The following is an 8,742-nucleotide window of genomic DNA, read 5'->3' on the forward strand; positions in this document are numbered from 1 at the left end:
TTTGTAATGTAGCATTCTAGTTTTGTCCTCTTAGTATCTTCCCACTTCATCCTTAATGATTCCACCAACCTTTTCTCAATCATTACATAATACATAACATCGCTCAAAAGCTCTAAAAGATCATCTACACCCCATCTTCTAAACCATTTCCTTATGTCAACAACCCAATCAGATGAGAGAATCTTACTCTTATGATTCTTTTGTAGCTTACATCATGTTACCCAATGGGACAAGTGAGACAAGTGGGAAACATATCAAAAAGAACCAAGCACTAACAGCCAAATAAGGGAAGCCGAATATCAAAGGAGCGGGTGGAAAGCACCAAGCAGAAGGAATCTATATATATCAAGGAGTAGCGAACACAGAGCGCGGAAGGATCTGGAGAACTACTTTAGTAACAGACTAATAGAGAGTGAGTGAGTATTTATTGAATACACTCAGTTCTTGTATCTTACCTATATGCTACATTTAATTGAAAATATATGCTACACTCGGTAACTTCTGTGTTCTGCCTCATTTCTATTTCGTCATACATGTATACCTAGAACTTTCGGTCTATGTAAAGGACGTAAATATGGATCAGTTGTAGCCGATCCCTCAAAATACCCTTCTTAATTCCCCAATCGTCTTAACGATCTCGGTAGTATGTCGTGACCCCGATTCTCCTTCGCACCACAATACCTTGATCTGATTACTCAGGAGTAATCGAAGGTGTTCTCCAGGCGGGAGTAACACATCCAACAATCCAAGCAAGATGTGGTAATCGATGACTCGGCATATTTTTTACTTTTGTAATGTATCTATATACTCTTTGGAGTGTCAATATTTTTATGGGTTGAATACTTGTTTCCAAGATCATAACCTGGTAAGAGGTAGTGCATGTAACTCCTAATTGCCTCTTAAAAAATATCTTTTGAATTTTTTCAATGTCAATCCATGCATTAAGAGAGATGGCATCACCCCATACTTCTGCTCCATAAAGCAATACATGAGTTATCATGGCATTGAACAACATTAGTTTTACTTCACATCCAAAAGTATTACTTTGGTTGCATTGGTTCTCCAAGAGGTAATGCGATTTCTAACCGGCTTGGCACCTAAAATCAAAGCATGCACTCCATTTATTTGTGGTAGGTACATCAATATCAAGATATTTAAAGCTTTGAACAAATTCTATATGTTCACCTCTATATGTGAGCATAGGGTAATGATGAGGTTGAATGGTTTGCACTACCATCATTTTTGTTTTCTCTACATTCACTACTAGTCCACTAATATGGCAAAAATCTTCTAGTACCCCAAGAAAATGTTGCATAATATCAACATCATATGAGAAGAGTGCCACATCATCTATGTTGAGAATCAAGCTCAACCTAGTCTAGTGTGTGAACACACCTTTTGAGAATGTATTCAAGCATTCAAAGGTCAAAAGTCACCACTACTTTCTACCCATTAACTATGTGTCATAGAATCATATTTTTTGACACATAACTAAAGAGTTTCCACATTCCCCACAACCCATGAGCTCCTATAATTCTATTGAGAGAGTGGGTGCTTTAGTGAGTTAATGAAGAGAGAGGGTAACCTTATATAAAGCACCCTCCTCCTACTCTATAAGAGTCAATTGCTCTCCAGGACCTTATAATGCTATATTTTTACTTGGTATTCTTCTTGTTAATATATATTATCTTGAGTAATTCATTCCTCTCAGCTATCTATCTTGTGTTCCTCTCCTCTCTTCTCCTCTTTTCACACACACACATAATACACATCTCTTCTGGTGCACAGAATCATATCTGATTCTTTATAATCTGCATATAAAAGCAATAGGATAATATGTGCATCAATTTGGCAACATTGAATCCTTCTTCCCTTGCAACCTTATTCACCACTTCTTCTAATTTATCAATACATAAGCCAAAGAGTGTGGGTGATAGTGGACATCCTTGCTTGACCCCCATGTTACTTAAAAAAGGCTTTGAGAATCCACTATCTAGTTTTAGTTGGCATTTAACTTGTTCATATAGCTGTGTAACAGCAACTCGGTACTTTAATGGCATGTCAATCTCTACCAATTCTATTTCTAATCTCACTTTGTGGTACGTATCAATAGCTTTCTTGAAATTAACAAAACAATAAATTGTTTTTCCGTGTAGTCGACTCTCTTCCATGATTACTCTCAATGTGACCAAATGATCCATGGTGGAGTGTTTTGGTGTAAATCCTACTTTCCCAAGAGCTCTTTTGCTTGTACTTTCAGCCCATGTGCTTATCTTTTGCTCCATAATAGTGTTATATAATTTAGCAATAGTTGAGCTCACCATTATTGTACTAATTTGATACTTGATTCTTATCTCCGTCTTGAAATATTGGTTTAATTAATTTCATAAGCTAATCATTTGGAAATCCTTGTTTTATAGCTTGCTCTATAATTGTCATTATCTTTTATTTTTAGTAACAGTTTTATTACTAGTGGGAGACCTCAAAGTGAGGTAAAAACCTACAAAGAATAAAAATATATATACAAGTGTCGATTAAACACTAAAGAGATTAAAAGCACTCAAAGTAAAGATTGTAAATTTGCAATGTGGTGTCTCTAAGTTGCAGACAATCAAAAGAAGATTGCTTAAAGAAGTTAATTCAAGCATATGGTTTTGATCAAAGACCTTATTATTGCAGGCTATCTGAATGGTCTAGACTGCGCAAAATTGTGTCCATTGGAGAAAATAGGCATTGTTGGATAGGACACATGAAATTTGTCTAAATATCCAAAAGTGTTTCCCAAACCTTCCGCCAGGAAATTTGTGATAAAGAGACTGAGTCTGTACAAATGTTGTAGTGAATGAGCAAGTCCATAATAAGTGTGGAACCATTCCAATCTTCCACCACATCTTGCACAATGTGGCGAGGCTATCGATCTCTTTTGAAGATTCGACCCAATCGAGACCACACCCAATAGGCATCTCCATAGAAATACTCGTTGTTTAAGTGGAAGACCAGAGCTCCATAAGCTTGTAATTCTGTTTTTCTACTAGGACTACGTTTTGTGTGGGTTTCATAATGCTTCGTATGTTCGTGAAACCACGGGATAGGTTGCAACAACATATACATTGAATGTGTTGTAATTTTATTCATTTGATTAACAATGTTCCCTTTTTGTAACATCTAGTCATGAATCTTGCGATCTCCATCTAGAGGTGGCACAAATACCAAGGAAAGTACCAACTATGTGACTTGATTCTCGATAACGCGGTGATGTGGCCCAAGATTATAATGACATTTCATGTCATTGAAATGCAATAAGTGACCTTGGTCATTTACCACATCTGCAATTGATTTTAGCCCCTTCTTTGCTAAAAAATAAGCTTTCCTAGGCTCTTCTTCAGCTAGTGATTGTGGGAATATAACACTCCGATGTGAGCTTTCAAGGCATAAAGAGTTCCCTAATTCTAAATTCCTACCTTTCCATTTTACATGGTGCAATACTTCCAACGCTTTAGAAGCTTTGAGCTAAACGGACAGCCTTTGATGTGCCCTTGAAGCTAGGTTGCATATGCTGCTTTCCCACTCGCCATCTTCTTTATTCCCTTATTGACATCATCACTATTGATACATGTAATGCTTGGTGTTTCAATTTTCTAAACCATAGGAGCCACACCTTCATGCATATATAGCCTTTGTACATAGTTTAACATCTCTTCATTTGTAAAGTGACCGTTCACATCTTCTTTCTTACCCTTGAGTTGTCCCCATGCTAATCTTGGATTGAATTTTATGGATTGTAAGGAACAATATAATCATGCCTAATCCCATACATTTGGTAAAATTTTGTCCATTCTTATTGTACTTATTTTGCTTTGAAATTGATTCTCCACATAGGATTTATAAATTATTAAGGCATTAAAGGCTCTAGATTTTGGCTTCAAAAAAGTATAGAATTGTAAATCTTGTCCAATCACACTCATCTCTATTTTATAGTATGTTACAAAATGTCAAATATATGTTGTTTTTCAATATCCCACACTTATCTCTATTCTATACAACGAATGTAAATGCCTACTTAGTTGTTGAACTACATCTATAAGTGACAAGAAATCTATAAAAGCAAGCAAGGAATCTTAGAACTCCCATTTGATCCTAAGGGGGTTTGATTCTATTGCTTTCCTACCATCCACTCAAAAGCCAACTTATTCACCAAGTTTTGGATGTATAGATTATTCTAGGCATTGACAACCTTCAACATCTTTTGAATCTTCGTTAACACCAAGTTCAACGCCCCTACAACGATCCCAAAAAGGGCATCCACATTTTGGCTTCTCTATGTTTGCATAGCTATTGTGATAAAAATTATCACAACTACCAACCATTTAAGACCATCGTTCCCACCAGCTAAACATACCTCTATATTTGTATTTCTTCAATGTTTTTTCCATGAATTAGTGGATGGTATGAAATCTAGCTTAATATTGTTTTTGTTGCAATATTACAAGTTCTATTCTAGTTATATGTCCTCATTCACAGTTTCCTATTCTAGTTATGTCCTCATTCACGTTGAAACTGTTACTATGTACAAAGATTACAAATAAGTTACCTTAACCTTAAAATTTTAATAATATCTTAATTATTATACATCATTTCCTCATATCTTTATTAGAGGAAATTATCATTTCAAATATGAATTGTATAGACAAAAACACAAGTACAATACATATCACAGTAACTCGTGACCATGAGAAATCAGGCAACGTAAACCCTTCCAAAAGGAATATGGTCAATACAAAAATCAAGAAGATATATAGACTCTTCCTAGATCTACTTTCCAACGAGGACTTGGTGATCCAAGCAATATTTTTTACCTCATTTAATATGGCCTTCTGCTCCTCTGGACTTCGATCTTTCCATCGTTTTGATGGTTTATACAATGCTTTGAAAAATAAGCCTTCACTTCGAGCAACTTCTAATCTCTTCTCAAATTCGTCAAGCTCATGTTCTCTTGCTTCAATATCTACACGAGAGGAGGCTAGTTGCTCCTCAAGTACTTGAATATTTTCATCGACATCCTTTATGGTCTGGAAAGAAAGGGTACATAAAATGAATATCCAAAATATCTTCTATACCCTCTTAAACCTAACATATATACAATGAATCGGATAAAAACTGATATCCTTTCCAAAAACAGGTCATAATATCATAATTTTGAAAAACAAATTATGCAAGAAAATCATATTAGGTTGGTGTTTCTATTTGGGATATAAATTTAAAATTTAAAATTCATGTGTTTCACAATCATATACATTTATGTCATTTATGGGAAAACTAGAAAAGAGAGTTTCCCATGCACTAATTGCATATCTAGATGAAAACTAGAAAAAATGAATCATGAAGAATGGCAAAGTATCCATCACTAGGGCTTTTTTCTAGGGTATTGATCCCATGTCACCATTTCCAGAATTAGAATTGGTACATAACATCTCCCCCTCATGGTGAGATATTAACACAAAGTTGATGATTTGAAAGCTAATTATTCAGCCATCTTACACCTTAACATGTGCTTACACGGAGGGACATGTCTTTCACAAAAACATAAACAAAGAATGTTTGGTTACAATTATTTTGCAAAGCCCCCTACCGTCTTTAATTATTTCTAATTAATCTTTTTCCTATGCAATTATGGCTTTCTTAACCTTGACTAATCATTGTTTGTAACCCATACATAGTCCTTAATGCACAAATTGCATTTCTCGATGCTTGGGGAGAGTTTGAAATGTACCAAAACATTGTAGTACATGTCGCCAAAGACTTGGTGGGAAAATTTGTTCTCACCACGAGTCTAAATTATAGCATTGTGCAAAACCTAAAGCAAAATGTTCTATTGTATTGTGTAACAAAATTATCACTGTTCTCTCTTCAGTTCAAATGTCTCATAAGGAGTTTCTAGCATAAATTTCACAAATAAGATCGCGATGCATTTGAGCTCTCTCCAAAGTAACGCTCATACATACAGATTAATTCTCTTATTTTTAGGCTTCAAAAGAAAAATCTTAATCAGCTTATTTGTTCTCTACACAAATTCGAACAAAAAAACAATTTGATATGTTCTAAAATTGTATATAAATAAACCCCAACCTAAAATTGTTCTTATTAAATATTTGGATAAGAAATTCAGTGGGAATGACCATAGGTTTTTGCTATTTCCAAAATGCCCCCAGTCAAGCATCCCAGAGAAAATTGGTATGAATTGATCATATTAATTGCTCAAATAACACATGTGCTCGAATTCCTGCCAAATAAAAACTGGGGCTGATGATGGAGTATTCCCATCAGATAACAGAAACATGGGGGCATTCGGGAAATAAAGAAAAGCTCAGGAGGTATTCTCAGCTTTTTCCAACACAGAAAATGCATTAGCTTAAAGAAAGAAGCTTTAAAACATTTCAAACAAACAAAGAAGCAAAGAATCACTGAGCAGAGAACCTTAGCAAGAAATTTAAAAAAAAAATTATTGAATTTGAAGGATCCATGGCTTTTTTGCTTGAGCATACCTTAGCACTAGCTTCGTCCAGACATCGGAGAGCATCAGAAGTAATACGATCGGATTCTTCCATAGCTTCATCAGCGATTCCTTGAAGAAACCTCGATCTTTCCTCCACGAAATCAGAGACCCTAATTTTCCCTGTCTCTAAGCGTATTATCTCGACAAGTTTCTTCTGCACATCGGGATCTCCCGAGGAGGAGGAGGAAGAAGAAGAAGACAGAGATCTTGCCAGAACAGAGGAATAGCTATGGCGCCTGGTAGACGAGAAATGATGAAGACGAGGTGTGAATGGTGGGCGAATTAGAGCGAGAGGATCCATCTCTCTGTTCTGATTATTATTATTATTATGAATTATATATAATAACATACTGTTCTTCTCCTTATCTCCTTCTTCATCTTCTTAGATTCATGACTCATGACTCATGAGACATTATTAAGAATCTAAGAAGAAGGAAGGATACACACACAATCACATATCTCAATAGGTGCCGGTATTTCTACGAATACTTTTCCATTCATCACTTTCCGGCGATCATTAATCTATCCCGTTCTACTATCACACAAATGTGGATACAACTTAGAAAGAGTAACCCTAAACCCTAAACCGGTTTGAAGTGTGAGCCCGACCCAAGATGTCAATGACAAGGTGAGCCTATCAGAGATTGGATGCCCATAATAGGAAACGTACACGGAAATTGTTTCGCTTACAAAGCTCGAACATGGCTTTGTGGTTGCAAAGTCTCCAATGTCTGCTTGAAAATCTTTGAAGCTAGAAAGAGCGAGAAATAATAATAAAAAATGGATATGATGATGTTAACATGTAATTCATTGTGATCAAGCCAGACAATATTATCCTTTGTAACCATTGCAATCTCACCCCCCATCCTAGCTTCCAGTTTTGGTTCTTGAACTTTTTCTAGTGCTCCTTACACAAAATGTTTTGAAGTGTGGATAGCATTGTATATGTTTTGTCATGCTTGACCTTCAATACCCTAAAACATCAACACATGCTAGAAGACTAGTTCAAACCAAATGTTTTGTGAAGATTGAACATATCTCATGTTGATTTTAGGATATAGGTCATGAAATTGGGGGATATTTTGGTAAATATCAAAATTGAGGCGTATTTAGATGTTTTCCTTAGATTTTAAATTGGTGTTCAATTCTAAAAAGGGATGGATTCCAATATTGTGGATAAAAGGATCCATTACATTTTTAATAATGTTCATATCTTATATTATTATTACAATTTATTTATTTATTTTATTCCCTCACATAGTATGACAAGTTTCTTTACATCTTCGCCTCAATTGGATTACGATGAGCTTCTTTCTTGCTTCAATGATTGAGTGTGTCTTGTTGTTAATGGTATTTGAGTAAACATTGTCAACCTCAAGTAGGCTAATACTAAACTGTTATATTGATTAGTATGTGGGCGTTAGAGAAGATTGAGCATCACTTTACTCGAGAGACATATGTAATTCAAGGATCAGTGGTAGTGTCTTTCGTCTACAATCAAATGTTTATATTCAAAGACGAGGAGATTTGTTGAGTAAATCCAAATGTATTGACATAATGATAATATTTACCATCCCTCACATTCCTTGGATCTTTAAACTAAATTATTCAGTACCTAGACCTCGGTTACCTCAATTCTTAGAGTTGCTCAAGGATAAGATCAAGATGAAAATCTTCGTGCTCTTCTAATGCACAATACTCCAACTGATGGTTCACCTTTCCAAGAAAGTTAGTTCTATATGATTCATTCAAGATACGAATTGATGGTCATAATATCACAGTAAAGAAAAATTTGATTCGGTTGGTTCAAATATGTTCTCTATCTAAAGGAATGAAAATTTCAATTCCCCATGTAATGAATGCAATGTTTTATGAGCAAAATGCTACATGAGTACATTCCAAATGTAACTATGCCATTTTTAGATAATATTCCTATTGAAGGATGCTTAGAAAGAGGGAAATATGAGATTATGGATTGAAATGGATGTCAAAGTTTTGTGATATATAACACTAATGATTGTGAATGCATTTTGAAGATGGGTACAATTGAAACTCTCAAGAAAAAATATCGATCTTTTAGCAAAATGAAGTTTTGATAATTAATCATATGTGTGGCTGGTAAAGGAGAAAGCCTTCACTGATCAAAATTAATCTAATTCAAAATATGGAAGAATTTTGTGAATTTGTGA

General features: G+C 35.0%; 1 protein-coding gene across 1 annotated transcript; it reads right to left on the minus strand.

The window, feature by feature from the left end:
• Positions 1-4,582: 4,582 nt before the first annotated feature.
• LOC147867286 (uncharacterized) lies at positions 4,583-6,931 on the minus strand. The gene is made up of 2 exons (XM_087315079.1): positions 6,543-6,931; positions 4,583-5,069 (listed from the first exon to the last, which is right to left on the minus strand). The coding sequence occupies exons 1-2, from the start codon at positions 6,900-6,902 to the stop codon at positions 4,632-4,634; spliced, it is 798 nt and encodes a 265-aa protein (XP_087171205.1). The 5' UTR covers positions 6,903-6,931; the 3' UTR covers positions 4,583-4,631.
• Positions 6,932-8,742: the final 1,811 nt, after the last annotated feature.

The sequence above is a fragment of the Azolla caroliniana genome, unplaced genomic scaffold, assembly GCF_043228905.1.
Source record: "Azolla caroliniana isolate FFs.n. ecotype wild unplaced genomic scaffold, voAzoCaro1.0.p SCAF_2, whole genome shotgun sequence".
Taxonomy (NCBI): domain Eukaryota; kingdom Viridiplantae; phylum Streptophyta; class Polypodiopsida; order Salviniales; family Salviniaceae; genus Azolla; species Azolla caroliniana.